The sequence below is a fragment of the Sinocyclocheilus anshuiensis genome, unplaced genomic scaffold (genome assembly GCF_001515605.1).
Source record: "Sinocyclocheilus anshuiensis isolate Anshui unplaced genomic scaffold, SAMN03320099.WGS_v1.1 scaffold71, whole genome shotgun sequence".
NCBI classification, from domain to species: Eukaryota; Metazoa; Chordata; class Actinopteri; order Cypriniformes; family Cyprinidae; genus Sinocyclocheilus; species Sinocyclocheilus anshuiensis.
The window spans coordinates 1,132,965-1,160,331 of record NW_015548203.1 but is presented as its reverse complement, the minus strand read 5'-3'; the positions used below and the strand labels follow the sequence as shown (position 1 = coordinate 1,160,331).

The window sequence follows — 27,367 nt, the reverse complement described above, 5'->3', positions numbered from 1 at the left end:
CCTCTCTCGCAGGGCGGAAGTTGTCATTCTAACCGCTTCTTACTTCCTGCGTCAAAACATTCCGGTGTGTCTATGCGGCTTTAATGGCGCTTTTTGGAATTTATGAGTGATTATGGCTGCGAACAGCAGCACCGGCTCGGCTACGGAGCCTCCGGGACTAGAGACCCAGTGGCGGGAGATCGACAACCTGAACCAGCAGCAGCTACGGGCCGGAGACAGCTGGTGAGAGAAACTTCAGCCTTAATAACAAACAAACAAACATTCAGTAAACAACAACAACTACAACACACATAAAGCATCGACAGAACTCTGTAAAACTTATAACGCTCTGGAGTTTGTGCGGTTTGAGGGTCTTCAGGTTCTCCAGGTTTAGTAGCAGCCATGCCAATGTGATAGAGAGTTAAATGAGTCAGATATCAAATAAAAGAAGGAAACTAACATACAGGTCAGTTTTCAGGCCTAATAGATCGGGTTTCCTGGTTAACAGCTTCCTTGGTGTCATTATGTTTTGACAGGTTGCTTGTCTTACCAGATTCTAACATCATCAACTCTACCCGCTTTAAACTCTTTCATTTCTTTTCATTTTCATAAAGCAAATGTGCACATAACCTAGTTTTATGGTGTCTAAGTCATTAATGCACTTGTTTTAAGTTTCACTTCCATCTCTAGAAGGTGTGTCAGTCTGTTATGGGAAAGTTACTTTCGGTTTGTGTTTGTTCCTTGGACAGGAAAGGCAGAACTGCTGTAATTCCTTCTCATCCTTAAAGGCAAATGACAAGTGTTTGGTGTCTTAATCCATGTCTGACACTGGCGACCTTTACAGTTTACATTAAACAGATTTGTCCTGAAGCTCATTAAATGATGCTGGACTGACACAACCAATCAGTGTTGAATATGACAGGTGCATGTGTCTGTATTGCAGGTATTTGTTGGACAAAAGATGGTATGATCAGTGGAAAGAGTATGTACACGCCGGGGACCAAAATTCTTCCTCCTATCCCGGGAAAATTGATAACACTGAGCTCTATGAAGGTAAGTGCTGCTATTCTGTGTGATGTTACACACAAGATCCCATAGTAGCACCATGAAGTGTTTAATGTCTCATTCTCTGCAGATCTGTTCCCTTAAAGGAGTAGTTCACTTAAAAAAATAAAATTGCTGAAAAGTTACTCGCCCTCAAGCCATCCAAGATTAAGTTTGTTTCTTCAACGAAACAGATTTAGAGAAATTTAGTTTTATGTCACTCACTCACAAACAGATCTTCTGCAGTGAATGGGTGCCGTCAGAATGAGAGTCCAAACAGCTGATAAAAACATCACAATAATCCACAAGTAATCCAGTCCACCAGTTAACATTTTGTGAAGTTAAAAGATGCATGTTTGTAAGAAATAAATCCATCATTAATGCATCTTCTGGCCAGAATATGAGTCCATAATCCATAGTAATGCTTCAAAGTTATTGTATAGAGGACTTGTATTTTAGCTGGAAGCAACGGTTTAAGGTTAAAAATACCGTAATGATGAATTTGCTTCTTACAAACACTCAGTTTTTTTGCTTCACAAGATGTTTATTGATGCACTGAAGTCATGTGGATTACTTGTGGATTATTGTGATATTTTTATCAGCTGTTTGGAATCTCATTCTGACGGCACCCATTCACTGCAGAGGATCCATTGCTGAGCAAGTGATGTAATGCTGCATTTCTCCAAATCTGTTCTGATGAAGAAACAAACTCATCATCTTGAACGGCCTGATGGTGAGAAAATTTTCAGCAAATGTTCATTTTTGGGTGAACTATTCCTTTAATAAATATGGAGGTAGAAGATGTTTTGAAATACTTTGTATGGCTTTCTGTAGATCTGGAATCCTATCATCTGAAAGAGAGGCTGTCGGAGAATGAGGACTTTGTCCTGGTCCCTGCAGAAGCCTGGCATAAACTTTTGTCATGGTATGACATGATGGACGATCAACCTCCTTTGGAGAGAAAGGTAGTGTTAACCAGACTGTTGACTTTTCTTTCTATTAAAATTAAATGAGATTTTAAGTTCAGAATAGGCAGTGTTTGTCATTAATTGAGCATGCTGTGAAATCATCTTCTTTCTCTTTGCAGGTTGTTGATCTTCCCAGCACTGTTAAAGTAGAGGTCTACCCTGTGGAGATCTACCTCTGTCTTTCTAGCAACATGGAGAGTACTGTATCTGCATGCTTCAGTCGAGCAGACAAGATACGTGAGTACAGGCTGTTAATGGATAGAAAAAGTATTTGGACACTTAAAAATGTCTGATTAAAGATACAATCTCACTGTGCTTTCTGCATGTAAAATCACTGCAATGAATATCGGGACTAGGGCTTCTGTTTTAAATAACGCTTCCGAAATAACAAGTAAAAATAAATTCAGTCCACTTTCCAGCAACACAAACTATGTATCTTTGAAGTTTGCATTCTTTGTACTACTAAGCTCAGTTTGTGATGTTCAGATCCTCTAATGATGTGTATGTCCTGTTCGCTATACAAATTCATGGAATGCACTACCGTTCAAAAGTTTAAGGTCAGTCAAATTTTTGAACGAAGTCTGTTATGTTCTTCGAGGCTGCATTTGTTTAATCAAAAATACACAAAAACAGTAATATTGTGAAATAATATTAAAATTGAAAATAACTGTTTTCTATTTGAATATGTTTTAAAATGTAATTTATTCCTGTGATGCTCAATGTCACATTTAAAAATAATTCTAATATGCTGATTTGCATAATGTTATTTTTTATTTTATTTTTTTTAAAGTTGAACTCATATTTTGAAAAAGTTTTTTTCTGGGTTCCTTGATTAAATAGATCAGAAATAAAGAAAAGCATACATTTCTTTCAAATAAATAAATAAAAAGAAAAAAAATCATACTGACCCCAAACTCATGAACAGTAGTGTATGTTATGAAAGTGTATGTCTTTTAAGTTAGATGACAGTTACATCAATACATAACAATATCTGCTAGCCATAAGCATTAAATTATGCTTGATAAACGGGCATACTAAATGTCTTACACTATACTTAAATTAAAATAAACTAAATGTCTTCTTTGGCACATCAAAGGTTTAGCTCAAACTCTGGATTGCCACTTAATTTACAGAATGTTGTTCTCACAGATCTTACTTTATTTTTGGCATGTAATTATGTTTTGTAAACAGATGTGTGAAACCACTCAGGATATTGGCAGCCTGGTGTATCTGAGCTGCAGATCTCTTGAGTGCGTGTATGTGTGTAAATCTCACATGTGTATCTGTGTTTGATAGACGCTATACATCAAAAGATACGGCAGCATTTGAACGTGTCAGAGACTGCTGAGAGCCGACTGTGGATGAGGAGCACGGATACGAGCTCAGAGAGGCTACGCAACCTTAACATGACTGTCCTAGACGCCTGCCTCAGCTCCGGCATGGTAAAATACACACCTACCATTTACACTCCTTAACTCTGGTCATCTGTTATGTTATGTAACCATTTGGTGACATTCACTGTAATAAGCACTGCCCGCAACCTCACCTGGCAATTTTGTCATATAGACAAACTTTGCTACTAGTAAATGAATGCTCTGTCATGGGCCACCCTGCATGTGTTTGTGTGTTGTGTCCTAACATGCTCTGCTCACTCTGCAGACGGTGATTATGGAGATTAGGAATGCGGATGGTACGTGGCCCACATCCAGGCCTCAGATCATGTGAGTATAAAGACACCAGCTTCCTTCTCTCGTGCACTAATGCAGGTTTCCTTTCTGTTTTTGTTTAGGAAAATGGAAAGACACATGTCTAAAGCACAAAATGCTCAAACATCCACATATGTATCATCAGCCCCATTCATTTACATTGGTAGCTAGTTGTAGTAGGTTAAACGCTTATATCCTCAAGAAATGGCAAGCCAGATGTGATCAGTGTAGCACAAATTAACTTTGAAATCAATCTTGTGGTTGGTAGAAAGCATTGTTCATTTTGAAAATAATTGGGACAATATCATTTACACCCACTGTCTAATAAGTCAGAATAACCCACGTTTTTGTTAATGGGCAAAAATAATCCTTTATGCCTTCTATGCCAGAGTCCAATAAACCATTATAGTAGGTTAAAAAGAAGATTTTGCCCTATACAAATCAGTTTTAAAATAATGGGCCATTTTTTAAGGGGTCATATCATGAGGAATATTTGGTTTTTGCACTATGAATGTTTCAACTTCCCAGATCAAAAGACCATTGATTGAACCTTGGCTGCTAAATGACTTGATCTGCACATCCACAACCTTATGATGTGATGGTCTTTTAGTGTCATAAAGCATTGTATTATAGTCAAGACAAATTTATCCATATAGCGCTTTTTGAATGCACATTATTTCAAAGCAGTATTACAGAATATCATGATGTTGATGTATATATTATATTAGCCCTTTGATACACAACATGCATCTAAAGTGACCCAACTGAGTTATTTTTTTCTATATCTTTGCAAGAAATTAATTCCATCATTCAGAATTCCTCAATTCACTTGTTTTTGATCATCACAAATCCTTATTTTTATTTTTTCTATCTTACATTTGAATAAAAATCGTTTTTGTGTCACTACCCCTGTAATGCACAACATGGGTCTAAAATAACCCGTATTCATTTTTCCTGTTATTTCAGTTAGGGATTAGTGATTCTTTGCTGAATCTCTGAAAGAAATCCATTTTATCATTTATTATTCCAGGTATTCATTAAATACCTTGTTTTTGATTTCCACAAATAATTATGTTTATTTGTCCTTTCTTTACTTTATAAAAAACACAGTTTTTGTATTTCTACATCAATTTTACACACATGGGTCAAAAATGACCCATATAGAAACTTTTGATATTTGCTAATTTTTTGCAAGTAGGAACATATTTACTGCAGAAAACTATTCACCTGCCCCACATTTCACAACTCAGCATGGCTGCTTTTGTATAATTGATGCATTTAGACTTATTTTATCATTTATTACTACAAAAAATATTTGATATATTGTGAAAGATATAATATTTGAATGTTAGGCTAAGGTTGCCTTGACCTTGAAATCTATTACTAGTGAGACAGAGAAACAGGTCCAATACTATTAGCTAGCTTGTTGTTGACATATTCTATTATAACTAGCCAATGTTAGCTAGGTCAACAAAATAATACATTATTATATACAAGTATATATCATCGCTGTCAGGTGGAAACCTCGTATCTCCACATTTCATCATTTTCTATTTTTTGTCAAATCAATACAATTGGTCGCCCTTTATGTCTGTCAGTGTTCCTGAAAAGTAATTGTTTTGGACATACAAGGTTTCTGTCTGACGGCGACAATATATAATCAGTATATACATGATCAACTGCTTGCTGTGCATTCTTTATCTAGAGTGTTAGTATGGCTGATCCCAGACATTCTAGAAGATTAACGGCTGAAATGTCTGAGATGCTGCGTGATGAGGAAGCTCAGGCAATTCTTAGTCCTGATTCAGAGTCTGAAATATCTGATGCTGATGACATAGACTATGTGCCACAGTGTCAGTCTGGAGTTGTGGGTGTAAATCCAGCTCTCCTAGATGAAGAAGACTCATTTGATGTCTGATGAGTCCTCTGAAGAGCAAACTCAGACCCAGTCCAATATATTGAGTAAAAATGGTTTGCTCCTACTCATGTAAGCAGAGAACACCTAGGTAGCCCCATGGTGCTGTGGCACAGTGTGCTGGATGTTCACCCTCAATGCCTACACCAGGGGCAGTCAATGTTGGTCCTGGAGAGCCACAGTCCTGCAGAGTTAAGCTCCAACCCTAATCAAACACACCTGAACAAGCTAATCAAGGTCAAAGGTTACTAGAAAGCTACAGGTGGGTGGGTTTTAATCAAGGTTGAAGCAAAACTCTGCAGGACTGTGGCTCTCCAGGACAGACGTTGGCCACCCCTGGCCTGCACCAACCTTGATTACATGTGTGGTGTGACCAATGCACGACAGCTATTCATCAAGGATCTGGTCAAAGAGCTTGTCATGCCACATATGAAGAGGCGTTTGGAGGGCACACCCCACCTTCAAAACCATATTACAGAGTCAATGGGAAGATGTGGGATAAAAAACAAAACACAGTCACCACCCGGCCACAGGTATACATCAGGCAGGAGGGTCAGTCGAAGAGGAAGAGGAGATGGCGTTGTACCGGTGTGATTTTATTTTGTTAGTTTTATTTTCATCTATTCGGTCACATTCACTACAGTTGCACCACAGACAGTTCAGTTTCAGTGTTATCAGTGATATGTGTATGTTATGTATGACAAAGTGGCAAATAAACATATTTCAAGTGTTAAATGGGTTGGTCTAAATAACTGCTAAAATAATTCTTTTAACAAAATGTCATGTGTGTGTAAACTTGATGTAGTAACAAAAAACTTAGGGGAAAAAAATCTAATATTAATTTGTGATCATTGTAAAAAGATATTTTGAATATTCATGCATAATGGAATTTATAGATCAGGGAATATTAAATGCTGAAATAAACCGATTTCAAAAGATAAAATAAAAAAAAATGCCCAGCGAAGTAATAATGAAATAACATAGGAAATGAATACGGGTCATTTTAGACCCATGTTGGGTTTTCATAGCTTGTGCATCAAAGGGTTAATATCATAATGTCTTATAGTCACATTTAGTAGATTAGAGCTGGGTGATAATGCTGTTTTGTGACATTTTGTTTTGGAATATAGTTACAATTACATATGCAGTTTACTTTTTTGTGTCAATATAATAACGCAGTGAAATTTTGTATATAGTGTATATTGCTGTACGTGACTGCACTGTATACATGCTGGCCAATATTATAGTTCACATTAATATAATATATTTTATAGTCATGGATTGTGTGGTTGAAAAGAATGGTTTGCAAAAGTGCTCAAAAAATAACAGATGCCGTTTACACTGAATTCTTAATGGTAACCTATCCCTAAATGTCTCATTTTATTTTAACTGTCAAAGAGAGAATGGGAAATAGTCGTATGAATATGGTTGTGCTGCAAAAAGCTTTACTAACATTATAAGATTAACCTCAAAAAGAATTAAAACCTACCTGTAAGTGTCTTAGCCAAAAATGCTGTTTAGATGGGCAGCTCACTGAGCTCTGAAACGTCACTTTTATTGGATATTTGGAATTTATATGGAATTTTGTGTCTCTAGGCGGAACTCTGCTGACGAGGACTCGTATCGAGGGCCTCCTGGAGTGTGTGGCCTCACAAACCTAGGCAACACCTGCTTCATGAACTCAGCTTTACAGGTCAGAGGTCATGGATTGCTGAACACTCAGTCACATAACTTTTACAAAAGGCTTTTCTTAAAGTGAATTGTGCATTTTCCCCTGCAGTGTCTGAGCAACACGCCACCACTGACTGAGTATTTTCTGAGGAACTCGTATCTGGAGGAGCTGAACTTCACCAACCCTCTGGGCATGAAGGGGGAAATTGCAGAAGCCTACGCAGATGTCATCAAACAGATGTGGTCAGGCAGGCACTATTCTGTGGTTCCTCGGGTATTTAAGGTAACGTAATTGTAGTGATCACTGGGCATTACCATTTTTTAGTGCAAAAGCACACCAGTGGAGCTGAAATCAATTGGTCCATTTCAAATCTGGTTCCCATTCTAATTCATAATACCATTTCCCCTTTTCTTTTTATCATTATCTGTCCTCTCTCTGTTTTCATATCAATAAAGGCTTAATAAAATAACTTAATCTGTTGTAAATAAATCTTAACCAATGATTCCTAATTGCATCTACTTCCGGAAGGCCAAATAAAGTGCTTTTGCTTTCGCACTGAAACACACAGTGTCTCCCTGACATAGCTGCATCAACACAAGCCTACTGCTGTTACTGAAACCACGCCTTCTTTCTTTGCATGCACATTTGGGCGGCATTATGCTAATATTTCCACATAGTGACGTAGATATGTGGGGGCATGTTAGAACGAGCCGTTTTAGGTAGACGTGGCTGACTCTTAACTTTTATAAAGAATATCTCTTTGGATTTGAGACTTTAGTCTTCGCAACTTTACAGATCTTCTTTATGCACCAAGAGCTTGTAACACTCCAAAGAGAAAGGAAAACTTGAAATCGCATCATATGACCCCTTTAATATGCAGAAACAACTATGATTACAGTAATCGTTTAGTGTTTTTGGAAGAAGTCTGCATTTACTATATCAAAAACACAGTAAAATAGTGAAAAATTTTACCATTACAATTTACGATTACTGTTTCAGTATGTTTTAAAAATATTTTCTGATGCGAAGCTGAATTTAGCCGCCATTACTCTAGTCTTTAGTGTCACATGATCCTTAAGAAATCATTCTAATGCTGATTTGCTGCTCAAGAAACATTTTGTGAAAACTGTGATACATACTGTGATACAAAAAATGCATTTATTTGAAACAGAAATCTTTTGTAACATTTTAAATGCCTTTACGGTCACTTTTGATCAGTGTAAGTCATTTCTAGGCTGTAAACACTGTAATTATGATTGTTTGTTTTTAGTTTTGCTCCATTAATAGTACAGAAATTAAGCAGTATTGTGTGTGTATGTCTTTGCAGACTAAGGTCGGCCACTTTGCGTCACAGTTTCTGGGCTACCAGCAACACGACTCTCAGGAGCTGCTGTCTTTCCTGTTGGATGGTCTACATGAAGACCTCAACCGGGTCAAAAAGAAGGAGTATATTGAACTCAGGGATGCTGATGGCAGACCTGACCAGGTGCTTTTTACACACACACACACACACACTATAGTACACGAAGAATTACTATTGTAATGTCATGCCATATTTATCAGTGTCACATCACTTTATCGATAGTTCATTTTTAAAATGCTGTTGTCACTCTTGTTTACAACCAAACTGAGTAAATGTGAAAATAAAAGTAATTATTTTTTTGTGACACTAGTGAAGCATGCTTATTTTTAATGATTTTATTTTATTGCTGATTTGCTGCTCAAGAAACATTTTGTGAAAACTGTGATACATACTGTGATACAAAAAATGCATTTATTTGAAACAGAAATCTTTTGTAACATTTTAAATGCCTTTACGGTCACTTTTGATCAGTGTAAGTCATTTCTAGGCTGTAAACACTGTAATTATGATTGTTTGTTTTTAGTTTTGCTCCATTAATAGTACAGAAATTAAGCAGTATTGTGTGTGTATGTCTTTGCAGACTAAGGTCGGCCACTTTGCGTCACAGTTTCTGGGCTACCAGCAACACGACTCTCAGGAGCTGCTGTCTTTCCTGTTGGACGGTCTACATGAAGACCTCAACCGGGTCAAAAAGAAGGAGTATATTGAACTCAGGGATGCTGATGGCAGACCTGACCAGGTGCTTTTTACACACACACACACACACACACACACTATAGTACACGAAGAATTACTCTTGTAATGTCATGCCATATTTATCAGTGTCACATCACTTTATCGATAGTTCATTTTTAAAATGCTGTTGTCACTCTTGTTTACAACCAAACTGAGTAAATGTGAAAATAAAAGTAATTATTTTTTTGTGACACTAGTGAAGCATGCTTATTTTTAATGATTTTATTTTATGGAATAATTAATTTTTATTATTTCATAATTACATTTCCATGGTTAATTAGTCATTATTAATTGTGTACGTTTTTTCAGGATTGTTTGATTAAAAAGTTTTTTTTTTTTTTTTAAATCAGCATTTGTCCAAAATGGAAACATTTTGTAACAATATTTTAGTCTTTACTAACACTCTTTATCAATTTAACATATCCTTGCTGAATAAAAGTATTAATTAAAAAAACATACTTTTGATTGGTAGTGTATATTGTTACAAAAGATTTCTATTTTGAATAAATGTTGTTCTTTTTAATTTTTGAATCATCAAATGATAATAAATAAGCTTATTATTATTATTTTATTTGATCTTTTATTTAATTGCATTCTATTTTATATTATGGAAAGTTGTTATTCATATAGATGTTTCAAAATATCTACTGATTAATTTATCAACCAGTTTTTCCAGCTTAGTCTCTGTTAAATGCACTATTGGCCAACCTTTTAAGTGTAACAATATTTATAACTCCTCAACAAAACAAAGTGTTACTATGGGAATCACATTTCTATCTGCGTATTGCAGGAAGTTGCTGAGGAAGCATGGCGCAACCATTTGCGGCGGAACGATTCGGTCATCGTCGACACATTCCACGGGTTGTTTAAGTCGACGCTGGTGTGTCCCGAATGCAACAAGGTCTCTGTGACCTTCGACCCCTTCTGCTACTTGAGCGTGCCCTTACCTGTTAGTAAGGAGAGGGTCATGGAGGTGTTCTATGTATCGCTGGATCCCACGGCCAAACCCACCCAGGTTTGTATTATGTCATATACTGAAAAAAAACTTTTGGCAGGAAAAGCAGCATATGTGCAGCACGACAGACATGCTCATTACGAGTGAGCCCATGCTATGAGTTTGGCAGATGTGAATGATGTAGCACTGCAGGTTTGTAAACAGCAAGACAGCTGGTGGTGTGTGATGTCATCAGAACCAGTTTTGCTTGGGGCAAAGTAGTCTGACAGATCTGTTGAACAGAGTTTAGTAAGGATTCAGTAAAACCACTGCTTTACTCTGAGTTTTGTTCGTCCTGATGGCTGATGAATGTGTCTGTCTTCCCTCTGCAGTATCGTCTGATTGTACCTAAAGCTGGCCGAGTGATTGATTTGTGCACTGCCCTCTCTCAGGCAACAGGCGTCCCTCCCAACCAGGTTCGAACAAGCATTTTAACCGCTGTTAACCACAAATGTTGTATTTGTTCTGGGCTAATAAATGATCTGCTCTTCACAGATGGCTGTGGCTGATGTTTTCAATCACCGCTTCTATAGGATTTACCAGGCTGACGAATCCTTAAGCTGTATATTGGACCGGGATGATATATTTGTGTAAGATAGAACTAATCTGAGTAAACGGCTTTAACTGTACAGACATGCCAACACACAAATATACAGTTTTTATTAACCCTGGTTCATTAAGTTTTTTTTATTATTAATATATTATATATTTATATAAAAATCGATTTTATATATTTTTTCCTTTTTCTTTTTTTAAATTGTTGTTAGTGTCTGACTTTTCCAAGCCTTTAGCTTTTAATATTTTTTATTTCCTTTCAAAATATAATTCATAATATGATATATATTTATATAAAATTATATATACATATTCTTTTTTTCAGTTGTTGTTAGTGTCTGACTTTTCCAAGTCTTTAAGATCTTTTGATTTCATTTCATATAATGCAGTTTATTTTCAAAATCGAATTGATAGTGCATTAAGTTCCTCTTTTAAGAAAAGAAAACTAAAACAAAATGTATCAAAGCTGCATCTTGAGACAATCGGCTGGGTCTAAATGTGTTTTGTGGTGTGTTGCCGCAGGTATCAGCTGAGCAGTGGTTGTGTGGATCAGGAAGGTGAGGAGGTGGTTATGGCCATCTATATGCGTGAACGCTCCCATTACAGAGATTACGGCTCGGGAAGCAACAGCTATAGCACTTCCCTGTTCGGTCACCCGCTGCTGATATCTGTGCCACGCGCCCAGTGCACACGGGAAGATCTCTACCAGCTCCTCCTGAAAAGATTGGCGTAAGTCTAATCAGTCATGCATGTTTGTCACAAGCTAGTTTTCATTCAATATTGGGATTGTTTAGTTTTGAATATGTTGTAAATTTTTTGTGTGTTTTTGTTATAAAAGGGAAACACATTCAGTGACCATTATGGCATTAGTTCTACAATAAAACAAAAATATTAATATTAATATGGTTATAAAATTGTTACCAGCAGCTATGTATGCCATTAGTCCTTGAATCAAAATTCATTAATTATACAGAATACAGATGCTTTGTATTTATCCATTTTTAACTGCATTGTATTGATTATTAAAACAATTTGTACATATTTTAGTAGATGCATTCAATTATAAGTTTCTTTGTATAAATCTGGTAACTAACTGCTTCATGTAACTTCTGTGATCATATGCTGTCATTGTGCATTTTTATTTCAGTATCACTGGTTTTTGGGAGCATAAATCGGTTGTGATCTGCTTTTTTTCAAGGCCAAAGTTGGGTTGCCATTCATATGTGTCATAATTGTGTCCTGCACAGGCGATATGTCCGTCCCCTAGACCCTTCAGAAGAAGTAGAGGAGGAAGAAGAAGAAGATGAGGAAGAGTTGTACAAGGCTCAGACCAATGGAGTTAGTGATGGTATGACTTTGTTTTTTATTTTAAAGGAAATGTATACTTTTATTCTGAAAGGATGCATTAAATTCATTAAAAGTGACGGTAAAGTCATTTATAATGTTACAAAATATTTATATTTCAAATAAATGCTGATCTTTTTAATTTTCTATTCATCAAAGTATTTGAATAAAAATGGCACTGTTTCCACAAAAATATTAAGTTTTAAAGTTTCTTAATAAAATGTTTCTTGATCAGCATATTAGAATAATTTCTGAAGGATAATGTGACACTGAAGACTGGAGTAATGATGCTGAAAATTCACAGGAATAAATTACATTTTTAGATATATTTAAATAGAAACAGTTATTTTAAATGGTCATAATGTTTCACATTACTGTTATTCTACTGTATTTTTATCAAATAAATGCAGTTTTGATGAGTATAAGAGACTTCTTTCAAAAACTTTAAATGACCCCAAACATTTTGTGTACAAACAATGATTAATTTCTGAACAGATGAGGGCGAGGAAGACTCTGAGGAGGCAGGGCCATCCAAGAAAGAGGAAGAGACTCAAGAAAGCAGCCAGGCCAAAGAGCAGAACAACTGCCAATCAGAAGCCAGCCCGAGCAGCGAGGGGGAGGAGAGAGCTGAGGAGGAGGAGTCGAGCAGCGAACCGGACCGGGGCAGCAGTACCGAGGAGGGCCAATCAGCAAGCGGCAGCACTGACACCAACTCCCAAGATGCCACTGATGGGGACCAAAGTGCTGGCGTGGAACCTTCGGGAAAGGAGGAAGAGGACGAAGATGAGGACGAGGAAGAAGAAGAGGAGGCCGCATCTTGCGCTCAGGCAAACAAGAGGCTTCCGGGAAGACGGCGCTACACTGAGAGGCAGAAAAAAGCCCTCTTTACCATTCAGGCGGTGAACTCTAATGGCACCACGGAGCGAGGGATGGGAGAGGCGGACGGCGGCTTCTCTTTCAGCTGTGAGTACATACTAATGAGAAACTCAATTTATTACAGACACTTCTGATGCTTTTGTACAACTTCAGGGTCATGTGCACACAAGCGAGGGTCATAACAAATTGAGATTGCGTGTCTTTTATCTCTCCGGCTGCTCAATTCGCATCTTTTCATAGTCATGGTATCTTTTAACTCCGAGTGTTCATAAGTATAAATGTTCCTGCTCTTAATGGCATGACTCACTGTTTCTGTTTAGCTCAGCCATACATCGCCATCGACTGGGACCCTGACATGAAGAAGAAGTACTACAATGAGAATGAAGCCGAGGTAAGATTGCTAATGAACTCTTTGATCCTTAAAAATGCTTTTCGTCTGTTGTTGCACTAGGAAATGAATGCAGTCTCTCATACAAGGCTCAATCCAGTCTATTCCATTAGAAGTTTTGTGTCATGCTCATTTTAAAGTATTACTCCTAATGCAGTGATGCGTCTGTATTGCATCACCGCAGTCAATTTAGGTCACCTTCACTTGTGTAGCGCTTTATACAATACAGATTATTTCAAAGCAACTTCACAGTAATGCACAGGAAAATAACAGAAGTGATGAAATGCAAATTCTGCTGTAAAGCATTTCTATAAAGACAATAGTGTGTCATTATTCAGCTGTGGTCAGTTCAGTGTTGATTCAGTTCAATAACGGTGTAAAGCTGCTCAATTGTGAAACAAGTTCAGTTTAGCTATAAGAAGCTCTACAGAAGGCATAGTGTCGTTATCCAGATCGAGTCAGTTCAATTGATTCAGTTCAGTTAAATAACAGTATCATTCATTAATTATGAAACTAATTCAATTCAGCTTTACAGCAGCTCTACAGAAGACAATATTTTCATTATTCTGCTTAATTCAGTTAAAAGTTTTGTTGTCATCCGATAATGTCAGTGCAGTAAAATCAATAACATTACTAAATATTAAGTGTTTTAAACCAGCACTGCAGCTTTTCTTTCTCAATTTATTTTTCTTTGTCAACACAGCACCAGAGTTTATTATGTGCATAAATATAAACACACATGCTTAAAATGTACAAAAACTTGTGCTCACCAGTCAGGAACCACTGGTCTGCTATAACAAGTGATTTTTTAAAAGCTTTTTAATATACAAAATATTCTTAAATGCAGTATTAATTTGATCATTTAATTGATAAATATCCAAATCCATTATTTCTGTAATCTTTTGTTACAGAACTTAACCTTGAGTCTTTTCGAGCTATGCAAACTGCAGCATTTCTGTTGCAAACGTGTTTTTTATGTTTATACAGAAATATATAAAGCATCAGAGCATGGATGTCCCTCACCAGCAAATCACAGTGCAGCTGCAGGAATGTATAGAGCTCTTTACCACGGTAGAGACACTGGAAGAGGAAAACCCCTGGTAATGTCTACTACTACAAAGATTCTAGCCTTTTATTCCAGTCTATCCTTCATGAGCATGAAGAAAGAGAAACCTTTTGTGTTTGTTGCCTAATTTAGAGCCATAACCATCTGTTTCATAATTCCTAGTGATGTATTTAAAGAACTGGATTGCTTCCTCCGCACATGCAACTCAGTGTTTGTTTATGTGGTCTGTAGGTATTGTCCAACATGTAAAAAGCATCAGCTTGCCACTAAGAAATTGGATCTGTGGTCTTTGCCTGAGGTTCTTATCATCCATTTAAAGCGCTTCTCCTACACAAAATACTCTCGAGAGAAACTGGATACCATCGTGGAGTTCCCCCTGCGGTAAGATGAAGACATACATACACTAGTGTTCAAAAATTTGGGTTGGTAACATTTTTACATGTTTTTGAAAGAAGTCTCTTATGCTCACCAAGGTTATATTTATTTAATCAAGAATACAGTAAAAACAGTAATATTGTAATATATAATTACAATTTAATATAACTGTTTTCTATTTGAATATATTGTAAAATGTAATGTGTGTGTGATGCAAAGCTGAATTTTCAGTATCATTACTTTAGTGTCACATGATCCTTCAGTAATCATTCTTTTTTTTTTTTGCTGCTTAAGAAACATTTCTGATTATTATTGAAAACAGTTGTGTTATTTAATATTTTTGTGGATACCATGATACATTTTTTCAAGAATTTTTAATAAATAGAAAATTAAATATAACCGCAATTATTTGAAATGGACATCTTTTATAATATTGTAAATCTTTACTGTAATTTGTGATCAGTTTATTGTGTCCTTGCTGAATAAAATTAGTAATGTCTTTCAAAAAAGAAAATGGTAGTGTGCAATTATAAATGCTTTTATTTATTTATTTATTTTTGATGTGATGGTGATGGGGCCATAAATGTTCGTTCACATCCTTACAATATTTAAATCGATGAGCAACCTTAATATTTTTTTCTTTCAATGGTTGATACTCAGACTATTACATTTTCATGTGGTTCATGTGTTGTTATTGCTCTGGTGAAAAGCAGCTCTCTTTCTCTGACTGCAGGGATCTGGACTTCTCAGGTTTCCTTCTGAAGAAGACAGTGAACAGTACTGAACCTCCCTGTAGATATGACCTCATCTCTGTGTCCAACCACTACGGCGGACTCCGAGATGGACACTGTATGCATCAGTCTTCTTAGCCTTCATTAAACAGCATTTCTCTTTTGATTAGTGACAGTAACATTGCACAAACATTTTCCTTTTTCCTCCTTCTAGATACTAGTTATGCCCGGAACAAGGACAACGGTCAGTGGTATTACTTTGACGACAGCAAGGTGACCTATGCAAGGGAGGAACAAATAGTGGTGAGATTAATGCACCTTTCTGTGGTGTGCTTTATCAACATGAAATCATAATAGACTTTTTATGTTTTTTATTAAATTTCCTTGGTGCATGATTCATCAGTGCACGCTCTTCTAAAATGAAATGTTTGTTTTTCCTCAAAATGCAATAACTTTCTCAGCCTCTGAAATGACTGGGCCACATGTGTCAAAAAAGACTGATCTGTTTAAAGTTATGTCCACAAGAAATGGTCATATCAGTGGAGAGTGTTTTATTCTACATAAACTCATGGTGGTTGCCAGATTGAGATCATGTGATGTCCAGGGTTAATTTGGGAATTGGGAGTTGACTATAATATCATTGAAAATACAATTCATAAGTTTACTATATAGTGCTATAGTGGAGATTTACGAAAGTACATCTAAACAAACCAAACAATTTAATAAGCACAATATGGGGTCAGTATGGGTTTTTTTCAAGACATTAAAGGTGCAATAGGTGATTGTCTTCAGAAACATTTTTTGTTATGCTGGTTGAAAGTCTCTTCACATCCCGATAGCGATCATTAAGTTAAGTGGTCTAAATGTATTTGTCTGTATTTATATATTCTGTGGAAGGCGTAGGATCAAGAAATGTTCGTCGGTCTGAGCGTTTTAATATGCTTTCCAACCTGCCTGTCAACGAATGTACAGGTGCATCTCAATAAATTAGAATGTTGTGGAAAAGTTCATTTATTTCAGTAATTCAACTCAAATTGTGAAACTCTGTATTAAAAAACTGTATTAAATAAATTCAATGCACACAGACTGAAGTAGTTTAAGTAGCAAGTTCCTGTACTTGCCTGCAGCAGCAATAATCTACAACTACAGCAATAACCAATAGCAGCAGCAATTCAGCCGCAGCGTAGCAGATCTGTTCCGTCAAGACCAAATACATTAACATTGTCATATCCATCACCATGCTACAATGTTCCGAGAGTTGTCATGATTGAAATATTTTTATTCAGCAAGGATGCATTAAATTTATTAAAAGTGATAGGTAAGACATTTATAATGTTACAAAACTGATCTTTTGAACTTTCTATTCATCCAAAAAAAAATGTTTCCACAAAAATATGAAGTGTTTTCAACATTCATATTAATAAGAAATGTTTCTAAGAATGATTTCTGAAGGATCATGTGACACTGAAGACTGGAGTCACAAGAATAAATTACATTTGAAAATGTATTTGAATAGAAAACAGTGATTTGAAATTGTAATAATATTTCTTTTTTTACTGTATTATTTGATCAAATAAATGCAGCCTTGGTAAGCATGACATACTTTTCAAAAACATGAAAAAAAAACTTGCCAAACCCAAACTTTTGAATGGTATTGTAAATGCAATAGGTTTGTCAGTCACTGGTCACTGTAATGTTTACTCTCCCTCTATTCCTGTAGACCAGTGCCGCCTACCTCCTGTTCTACCAGCGCCAAGACAAGATCCGCCAGCCCAGCGTCCCTCCACCCGTCCCCTCCTCCAGCCAGCCCGAGAACCACGTCTCATCCCAGACCCACGATGGCATGGATGGAGCCTCTTCCTGTGTCAGCATGGAGACGGACTGATTTCTGTCCATTTCTGTTATCTTTTCTCGCATACTGCCGATCATCTTAATCAACAGAAACTTGAACCTCCGCCTCTGCTCTGACTCCGACAGGAAGTGCGAGGCAGGGGCACCTCTCTCAGGCTGGTGCACGAGCATCATGGAGTGGGAATGTAGATTTATGTGTTTTTTTGTTTCTGTATGACGAACTCAAGGAAACGGGTTAGGCTGGTAGCGGCGGATTCAGAGATCGCGCTCTGATTTGTCTGTGGCGCTTCAGTGACGATGAGAATTCGGAGAATGAGGTTTGCGCCGCAGTTCATCATCACCGACGTGTTCTGTATTTTTTCCTGAGCTAGCTCAGCTGCTGTCCACAGTGGTGATGTTTGATCTGAACGTACAACCTTCAGCTGCACTGTTTGGCATCATGAATCAGTTTATTCCATCTCATTGTTTCAAGCAGCGATGTTCATCATGGGCGCTTTCAGCAGGGACGGTTGAGGTTTCTCATATCAGGGATGTCATGTTCAGAAATCCTGCTTCAGATTTCTGAGATCTTGGGTGGAGAAATAGGTGGAGGTAAATGAGATATAGCTTTCTCTCCACTCACTCGTGAACTATTTATTTTCGTAATTGCTAGATGCTAATGTGGAGTGAGAGATTGTAATTCTAAAGAGCGGATTCTAAAGATCTTCCATTTTTATTTTCATTCTTGTAATGATTTTTTTCCCGTCTGTCGTGAGGTCTGGGAAAAGCCACTATGTTGCGGGACACAAACGGAGGCCTCTTTCCAGTGAGAATTCGCTTTTTTATCTTAATTGCAAGGAAGTGCACAGCAAGATTGAAATATTACATTCTTTTTGACTAATTGTGTGCAATTTATAACGAACTCTTTGGAGCAATGAGAATATTTCAGCAAAGTGCTTTCTGGATAGAGCTCTTTACGGGATGATTTTTAAGGCACCTCTGTACAGTATTTTTGTATTGTAATAAATGTATTATCTTTGATCATTTGGATCAGATGCTGGGAATGTGGGAGCTTTCATTTTGTTAATTATAGATTGAATATATAATTGTATACACATCTTTTGATATGAATAAATGCTGACTATAAAGTCGAGGTTAGATTGGACACATTTGGCATCCATTTACATTGTTTTTCCTCTGAATAAAAGGAGGCGTAGCTTCTTTGGCGATGGGAAATGCATTCCCTCGGTTCATATTAACATTTCTCAGCTGCTCAGTGTTGTAATTCATTTGGCCTGCTGCGTAAAGATCTTATAGAAAATGCTTTTTCATTTGCACTTCCCATTAAGTGACTGCTTTATTGCATTCCTTGGATTTTAATGGACACAGTTTATCGCACTGTCCTATGAGATATATCACTGTATGTGAGAGGAGCACTTAATAACTTCAGTATGTTCTAATATAACACAAACCTGTCCAGAACAAAATACATCAAAAACAAAGGAAACAATATGAAATTATATTTTTTTATTCGAAAAAGAAGCATTTTGACATTTTCATGACAATTTAGCATTCCAAAATTCTGTTTGTATGAAAATGTCTATACATCATGATAGTATTTGTAAATTAAAAATGACCGTTATGTTCTTGCCTGGATTTGTGAGATTTACGAACCTGTGACAAAGAGCTGGTGGGAAATTTCTTGTAGTCTGCTTTACAAATAGACCATTTGTTTTTAAAAATGATATAACTCATCTGCAGTCTTCCATTTTGTACAAGGTTTAATGAATGCAATGATCCGTTTAAAAAGAGCTTCAGTTTTGACTATTTTACAGTAATTAAATGGCTTCATTCTAGCATTTATTTCTAAAACAATTTACTAGTGCTGGAATCAACAGCTTCAGAAAGCACATACAGCACAGCTTAATTTCTTAAATGCAGCATGTTTATAATAATACAATCAGATATTTATCAGAGCTACTGTGTGACCTGCGATCATGCTTGTATTATTTCAGTGAAATCCATCAGATGGTCAGCTGTAAATAACTGAAATATTACAGCAATTCAGTTGGTTTGAGAAATAGTCTGTCAATGCTACACAAATTTCTAAACGCCCATTTCACAGTATAACGCATCAAATTTGTGATTTGGCATTGTGGGGGCATTTTTTGTATAGAAATTAAACATAAGTTCTCAAATAAAAGCTTTGGAGTTTTGAATATCGAGTATGTAGTATTTTCAGTGTAAGTGTTAAACATCTGACTCACCTCTGTGTGATTCACAAACATTAGACAAACCAACCATTTCCTCTCGTCTGATTCAATCAAAGACACAAGCTCAAACTGATTTCCTCCTCACCTTAGGGTTCCATATAATGTTTATTAAATTATTAAATATCTCTTGTACAGTTACCAAAATAGTATCCGTTTTACATTCAATTTGCTGTTATAATATCTCTCTGACTGAAATAATGGCTTGTAAATAAATAACTTGTTACAATTACAAACCACACTAGAGAAAATCTGCCGGATAGAGACTGACATTTTAAGAACACTTTAGAAATAGGCATCACACATAAATACACAATTAAGACATGAGAAATTCTGTATATTAACACCTCTGGCAAAAATGAAGAAAATTTAGATCTATACTGTGCTTACAACAAATTAAATGTTCATGTGCAACGCTCACAGTTCACAAAAACATGTCAGACATATTGTAGATGTCATGTGTTAAGAATCCCATCTGCTTGTGAATGAAACCATCTTAACAGCACTGGTGATTTGCAATCAGACAGTCGTCAGTTTTTACTGTAGTTCTTAGCTAAAGAGTCCTCTGAAGTTCAGATCCTGACACATGAGTTCCTCCTCTACGTTCTCCAGGGCCCATTTGTGCTCCACAATCTCCAGAGCTTCCCACTCGCTCTGAAACAACGGTAATGAATACGTTTAGAGCTTTACACATCTGAGAAGAGTGTGAACATTCTGCTAAACATCTCCTTTTGTATTCTGCAGAGAAAGCCAGACGGGTTTACAACAACAACAGCATGAGGGTAAGTAAATGATGACCACATTATCTCTCTCTCCAAGTATATAATTATTCCTGTTTGAGGACTGAACTGACTCTCTGCACCCAACACTATCTGCATTCCTCAAGAAATATAATGTTTCAATAGTCCTGTAATTATGTGAGCTTCAAAACGGCAACGTTTAAGGTTTCGCAATTATCCTAAGATGATGAGGTTATGAAATTAAAACAACCACGTTTGCACATCGGCACTGCTGTTGCATGCATCAGTCTGTCCACTGGGGCTGTAGGCGCTGAATTCCCAAAAACAATTAACTTTAACTAAATTTGTGTTAAACACAAATAACTGCTGGCATGTGTTTTTTTTTTTTTCTCAGATGTGCATGTTTGTCCCAGAATAAATTCACACAATGAGAATGATTTACATCACATATGTGACCCTGGAGCACAAAAGCAGTCTTAAGTCGCTGGGGTATATTTGTAGCAATAGCCAAAAATAAATTGGATGGGTCAAAATTATCGATTTTTCTTTTATGGCAAAAATCATTAGGATATTAAGTAAAGATCATGTTCCATGAAGATATTTGGTAAATTTCCTACCGTAAATATATCAAAACTTCATTTTTGATTAGTAATATGCAAGAACTTCACTTGGACAACTTTAAAGGTGATTTTCTCAATATTTTGATTTTTTTGCACTCTCAGATTCCAGATTTTCAAATATTGTCCTATCCTAACAAACCATACATCAATGGAAAGCTTATTTATTCAGCTTTCAGGTGCTGTATAAATCTCAATTTCAAAAAATTGATCCTTATGACTGGTTTTGTGGTCCAGGGTCACATATAAATGGTTTAATTTATGCAAATGATGTTCTACTCACCTTAAATGCTTTATTAGGATCAGGAGGCATCGCCATTGCGGCTCCCGTCATTTGATCCTGCATAATTCTTGATTGATCTGCAGCTGAAAATAAACAACTTTTGGTTTAAATAGCTGAGAAAGTAATCTGAATTTCATAGATATTAATATAGCATTTAATACAATACAACACATTAGGTAATTGTAATCTAAATATAGTAATATTCATTGAATTATATAACTATTTTATTATATTAAAATAATGCATAATATAATATGACTGAAGTCATAAAAAGGTCTAAATATCAGAAATAACCAACCATTGTCTTGTCCAAGGATGAGTGTGTACATGCTTCTGAGCCCAAACACATTGAGAAAATACCATGATGCTGAACTGACCCTATACGAGCAACAAATTCAGATTTTATTCACAGTTTTCAGCTTCTGGCAACAAATCAAACACATCACATGTGAATACTGTACCAGGATGCGTCTAGAGAGATCAGCTCAATTCCTCTCTGTAACATGGGCTTGAATCTCAGAGTCAGAGGAAACGGAACTTTAGCTGAAGGGGAAACAAGCAGCACAAAAAAACTGACTTTGGTAACAATTCATTTAAACTCTTACAAGCTTACTTTTTTTCAAATAACATTCACTTGAGATTTAATCAGATAAATAGCAGCCACTGTCCAAGTCATCCTCTAATAGTCATTATATTTTTGTTTGGTAACGCAGAGAAAAAGCAAATGTAGCTGCTTTAAGAGAGAACAGAAGCCTCCGTCAACAACTTGCATCAGCAGTGGACTGAACAAACGCATATGCACTAATCCTACTATGGTTGGAGCCCACTCACCAACGTCAGCCTTTCAGAAAATGAGTTATGAATGTACTGGCCAAACGTTACATCACCCAATTAAAATTCATGTGCCGGCTGTTAAGGTTTAGAATGTCTCCCTTCACATTTCAGATGCTTCCTACACCCCTGAATTCAATCACACTTACAAATGATTGTTTTAGAAAGAAGACCACATTCACACATGCTCACTAGATCCTTTTTATAGTTTTAAGGGAGTTGCTCACCCAAAAATGAAAATTTGCTGAACATTTACTCACCCTGAGGCCATCCAAGATGTAGATGAGTTTGTTTCTTCATCAGATCAGATTTGGAGAAATGTAGCATTACGTCACTTGCTCACCAATGGATCCTCTGCAGTGAATGGGTGCCGTCAGAACGAGAGTCCAAACAGCTGATAAAAACATCACAGTAATCTTCTCCAGTCCATCAACTAATGTCTTGTGAAGCAAAATGCTGTGTGTTTGCAAGAAACAAATTCATCATTCAGACGTTTTTAACTTTAAATCGTTGCTTTCAGCTAAAATAAGTTCTCTATCCATAATATCACTTTCCACAGTGAGCTTGGATTTTCTTCACCGGAGGAAGCTTTTTCACAAGACATTACTAACTGATGGACTGGAGTGGTGTGGACTGCTTGTGGATTATTGTGATGTTTTTATCAGCTCTCATTCTGACGGCACCCATTCACTGCAGAGGATCCATTGGTGAGCAAGTGATGTAATGCTACATTTCTCCAAATCTGTTCCCATGAAGAAACAAACTCCTCTACATCTTGGCCTGTTGGTGAGTACATTTTCAGCAAATCCTCCTTTTTGGGTGAACTATTCCTCTAATTCTGACAAATAACAAAAGATCTTACTTGTGACAAAACCAGAAAAGGCCCAGTTGATCCATCCTCCAATCAGAATCATTGGCAGCACATTGGTCAGGTTGCCTTTCATCATGTCCGTCAACATGCTGGTGTCTGGGACAGGTGATGCAAGATGTTATGAATATGATGAAGCATAGTAAGTCATTCCTTCTAATTTTAGGATGTTAAAGTAGCTCTTACCGGTCATGGGGTTTTTGGGGATCACCTTTCTTTTGACCTTCTTGAAGAATCCAGTCTCAGGGTTGTTGAAATAGTGTTTTCGCATGGCAAATGACTGAAATGGGACAGCATTATTGATCATTGACACAAACAAGTAAATTGAGTTTTATAAGTTTATTCAATTAAAATATGCTGGGAACTGTTATTCATAAAGTAATCAGTACCTGTTTGGGAAGATATTTTCCATTTTCTCTCAGGATGCGGCTGCGCAGCAACACCTGGCTGTGATTTAAAATGGATAAATGTATATGTTCACAAAATAATTTGCAATGATTATGTATAAACTGCAACAGTTCCAATGAGATTATAAAGCATTCTTTCCTCAAAATGTTTCCTGAAGCTCTAAATAATTAAACTCTTAAGAAGAACTTGCCTAGGGTTTAATATATTTGCAAGAAATAAAACACATTCATTGTATTTCCATATTTTGTAATTGGGACAAATGAAAAAAGATCTAATGATCATATTTGGGCAAAAATTTAGAATTTAGGAAATGTCTCATCTTTTTCATTTCCGATGGATTTTGCATAATTAATTATACCTGTTTATTCCCTGATATCCAGAATACATATTTGCATACAGTATTTCTAACCAATTTCACTGACAATATAATTTACTCAACAATCAAAACTTTTAATTTTGCCAAAACAACTTTATAAAGACTGGCAACATTTTTTAATTTAAGTCAATAATACATTTTTAGCAAGATATAGTATTAATATAATTTAACAAAATGTTATAAACGAAATTTCATTCATCAATATTCTTCCAAGACAACATTATAAAGATAAATACAGGTAGCATTTTTAGGTTAATTATTATTTTTATTAAAATGAAGTATTGAATATAATTAAAATTTGTATCACTCTAAAAAATGCTGGGTTAAATATAACCCAGCTCAAAACAACCCAATAGCTGGGTCAAAACAACCCAACCGCTGGGTCAAAACAACCCAATAGCTGGGTTTGTCCCTTTTTAACCCAGCGCTGGGTTATATTTAACCCAGCATTTTTTAGAGTGTAGATGGCATTTTAAACATTTATGTTTTTACTACCTTTTTTAAATATAGAATTACAGTAGTCTATATGTTGTGAGTTTGATAAGATGTTTATGGTTAAACACCTGTATGTATCAGTCATCTCACCTGTCAGACACCTGCTGCAGATCCACTTTCTTCTCGTTATGAATCAGCTGAGTGACGTAATGCCGCAAAACTCCGACGAAGAATGTGATGAAGACTATGGGCAAAACAACCCACAGGCGAATACTGGAGTCTAGCAGCAGCTCTGGGCCTGCCATTTCATTTCCTACACCAAAACTATCCTCGACAACTATCTGACACTTTTAAAGTTTATTTTAATACTCAAATTCCAACACGATGACTATGGTAAAACTACTGCGCTTTTAGCTGCATGAACATGCGCCATATGCACAGCTGCTTTTTGACCTTTGAACTAGTAGCGAAGTTCGATTCGTGAGCGAATCCTTCTATTGAGTCGAATCTATTAAATGAAACTATAGAATCGATTCATGCACGAACTGAACTGTATCGGTCTGTGCGCTTATCGAGTCCTCGCTGAACCGAGTCTCTATTGAACGTGACTGTTTTAACACGTGTAAACGAAATAGATATCGTTTTAAAAGTAAGTAGTAATGTGTGCATATAAACAGTTTTATTACACGTTTGGAGCATGTAATAAACCACGCGAGGATGTCAGGGATAACGTCATAACGTAAAAGAAACGTTTTTAACTCGTTCTTTGAGACGAATTGTTTAAAAGAACCGATTCGCAGGAATGAGTCGCTCGTGTAGTCCCATCACTACTTTGAACTGTGCGATGCATTTATGTTTTATGTTGTTATTTTATTTTAACTAAACGGATAGACTTGTCTTATTTATATATAAAATGTATATATATATATAGTTTCTTAGCGCAATTTCCGGTTTCGAAGACGTTTCCGTGTATCTTGTAAACAAGTGGAGAGCCACGTGACAGGCTGAAAGAAGGTTAGCTTGACACAGTCGAGCATTTTCTATTCAAACAAATTCATTTGTCAGCTGTAAGCTTTTTATCCCTGCATCATCCCAGCGACAGGCTGTCGATTTCTGATGCACGTTAATATTAGAAACAGACTGCGATTAAAATAAATATCGCTATATTAGTCGATCTGCAACCATCTTTTTTCTCATATCATGACTTCTGGGGCGAAAGTCTTGCAGTATGAGACGTTTATCAACGAAGTATTGAAACGAGACTTACAGTAAGTATCATCGCTTGAGATTCAGCTTTGGTGTAAAACCTGCAATAGCAATGCTATTAGCATGTTTACACCATAGTAATCCCATGATTTCTTTAAATGTGTTCTATCGTAAATACCATGGTATTATTTGAAGTGCCATTGGGTTCCATATAAATACCCATTTTACATGATAATGTGTATGTTATATGTATATGTAAATCTCTCGCTCTCTATGTATATATATATAAAGATAAAAAATATTTGGATAAAAATGATCTTCTATTATTTTAACTCTGTGCTCTGACAGGAAAGTATTGGAGAAAAGAGATGCTGTGTATGAGAAAATGGCACAATACCTTCAGCTGAAGAACACAATTAAAAGCATTCAGGTATTTGATCTCTTTCATTTTTTATTCATTTATTAATTTTTTGCTATGTAACCTTGCCTATCTCTATTTGCATTTGTTATTTCATGTCTCTGTCGTTTTCTTGCTCTCATTCTGTATTGAGTGATGTGTATTATAATATGTTGCTTTTGCTGTATTTTATTCATCTTTAGGAAACTGACAGCAAGGAACTCAAAACAGATGTTGACCTTGGCAGCAATTTCTATGTGCAGGCTCATGTGTAAGTATTGCAAGTCTGATGTCTGTGTACTGTGCGTCAATGCCTCTGTCTTAACATCTTCATTCCTTTTTAGACCTGATGCATCAAAAATATATGTGGCAGTTGGATATGGATTCTTTGTCGAATTCACACATGCAGAGGCTTTGAAGTTCATAGAAAAGAAGACTAATCAGCTAACAGAGTAAGAGAGCATTTGGTTTTATCTTTTGGTTTTTGATTGCTTTGTAATATGCATGTTTGCCTTTTTTTATATTTTGTACCGTGAGATGTTCAGACGTTCATCATTATTTGAAAATTTCAGGTATACTGAGGTCCTTACCAAAGATGCAGCAAAGATAAAGGCCAACATCCGCATGGTTTTGGAGGTACAAATCATTACAGTTTACTTGCTTGTACTTTTTTTAGTTCATTGTGATGCTTAAATAAAAATCTGTTTTCATAGGGTTTGAGGGAATTGCAAGGTCTAAAAGATCTTCCAGAGGACAGAAGGAGAGAGGTGTTTTAGTACAGTACACCAATCACAGCACAGTGTATTAAATTTGCACATATGACTGTAATGTTTGTTTTAAACAGTGTGAACTTTATGGCAGCCAGGTTCAGAGGAACATTGCCTTTTAACAGGTTATACTGTTGTTTTGAAAAGTTTGCTGAATAAATAAATTTTCGGTGCAACTGTCCGTGTCATTGTAATCATTTTAAATAATTATATCACTGTACACACAATACATTAGCACATGACCTTTATAAACTTCTTCATATAAGATTAGACAGTCTATATGAAAAATGAATATGTAAGAGGCTTCTCTTTTTTTAGATATGCCAAGCAAATCATTGATTGTATTATTGTAAATGAAGAAAGTCATGCAATCTGTTGACATCATTACTGTTATCTTGTTCATAAATGTTCATTTTTATAAAACGCAGGACTTTTTGCTGAAATAAGAATTCTACCATTAATTACCAACAAGCCACAAAATTATGCTATGAAGCCAATCCTTATGTATATCTAAAATGTGAGTACAGATTGATTCTGGAATAAAAACTTTAGCTTAGAAACTTGTTTGTATCTTGTTGAATCTACAAATAATAAGAACACAAACTATGTATAGATTACCCTGTCCAGT

General features: G+C 36.1%; 3 protein-coding genes across 3 annotated transcripts; 2 read left to right on the top strand and 1 right to left on the bottom strand.

Annotated features, from left to right (window-relative positions):
• LOC107653430 (ubiquitin carboxyl-terminal hydrolase 11-like) lies at window positions 1–20,331 on the top strand. Its single transcript, XM_016440141.1, has 21 exons — window positions 1–222; window positions 923–1,032; window positions 1,858–1,988; window positions 2,111–2,228; window positions 3,288–3,433; window positions 3,651–3,712; window positions 7,209–7,305; window positions 7,393–7,566; window positions 8,612–8,770; window positions 10,173–10,397; window positions 10,709–10,792; window positions 10,872–10,966; window positions 11,454–11,660; window positions 12,179–12,279; window positions 12,771–13,238; window positions 13,472–13,542; window positions 14,527–14,639; window positions 14,837–14,986; window positions 15,714–15,829; window positions 15,926–16,014; window positions 17,432–20,331. Exons 1-21 carry the CDS (start codon window positions 113–115, stop codon window positions 17,594–17,596), a joined length of 2,991 nt encoding a protein of 996 aa, XP_016295627.1. The 5' UTR covers window positions 1–112; the 3' UTR covers window positions 17,597–20,331.
• On the bottom strand, window positions 19,365–24,841 carry LOC107653429 (ER membrane protein complex subunit 3-like). The gene is made up of 8 exons (XM_016440140.1): window positions 24,520–24,841; window positions 23,540–23,597; window positions 23,337–23,430; window positions 23,145–23,249; window positions 21,913–21,994; window positions 21,750–21,829; window positions 21,452–21,534; window positions 19,365–20,465 (listed from the first exon to the last, which is right to left on the bottom strand). Exons 1-8 carry the CDS (start codon window positions 24,672–24,674, stop codon window positions 20,361–20,363), a joined length of 762 nt encoding a protein of 253 aa, XP_016295626.1. The 5' UTR covers window positions 24,675–24,841; the 3' UTR covers window positions 19,365–20,360.
• A 490-nt stretch (window positions 24,842–25,331) lies between these two features.
• Window positions 25,332–26,907, top strand: LOC107653408 (protein UXT-like). Its single transcript, XM_016440117.1, has 6 exons — window positions 25,332–25,637; window positions 25,924–26,005; window positions 26,176–26,243; window positions 26,317–26,424; window positions 26,545–26,608; window positions 26,686–26,907. Exons 1-6 carry the CDS (start codon window positions 25,570–25,572, stop codon window positions 26,746–26,748), a joined length of 453 nt encoding a protein of 150 aa, XP_016295603.1. The 5' UTR covers window positions 25,332–25,569; the 3' UTR covers window positions 26,749–26,907.
• Window positions 26,908–27,367: the final 460 nt, after the last annotated feature.

What these genes read in the sequence shown, in the direction of transcription:
- LOC107653408 (XM_016440117.1), top strand. Translation starts at nt 25,570, where the DNA reads ATGACTTCTGGGGCGAAAGTCTTGCAGTATGAGACGTTTATCAACGAA. An exon ending in GTATTGAAACGAGACTTACA is followed by an intron (nt 25,638 to 25,923) that starts GTAAGTATCATC and finishes GTGCTCTGACAG; the next exon opens with GAAAGTATTGGAGAAAAGAG. An exon ending in AAGACTAATCAGCTAACAGA is followed by an intron (nt 26,425 to 26,544) that starts GTAAGAGAGCAT and finishes TGAAAATTTCAG; the next exon opens with GTATACTGAGGTCCTTACCA.
- LOC107653429 (XM_016440140.1), bottom strand. Translation starts at nt 24,674, where the DNA reads ATGGCAGGCCCAGAGCTGCTGCTAGACTCCAGTATTCGCCTGTGGGTT. An exon ending in CTGCAGCAGGTGTCTGACAG is followed by an intron (nt 23,598 to 24,519) that starts GTGAGATGACTG and finishes TTTAAATCACAG; the next exon opens with CCAGGTGTTGCTGCGCAGCC. An exon ending in CCCCAAAAACCCCATGACCG is followed by an intron (nt 23,250 to 23,336) that starts GTAAGAGCTACT and finishes CACCTGTCCCAG; the next exon opens with ACACCAGCATGTTGACGGAC.
- LOC107653430 (XM_016440141.1), top strand. Translation starts at nt 113, where the DNA reads ATGGCTGCGAACAGCAGCACCGGCTCGGCTACGGAGCCTCCGGGACTA. An exon ending in CAGTCGAGCAGACAAGATAC is followed by an intron (nt 2,229 to 3,287) that starts GTGAGTACAGGC and finishes TGTGTTTGATAG; the next exon opens with ACGCTATACATCAAAAGATA. An exon ending in CGGCGGCTTCTCTTTCAGCT is followed by an intron (nt 13,239 to 13,471) that starts GTGAGTACATAC and finishes GTTTCTGTTTAG; the next exon opens with CTCAGCCATACATCGCCATC.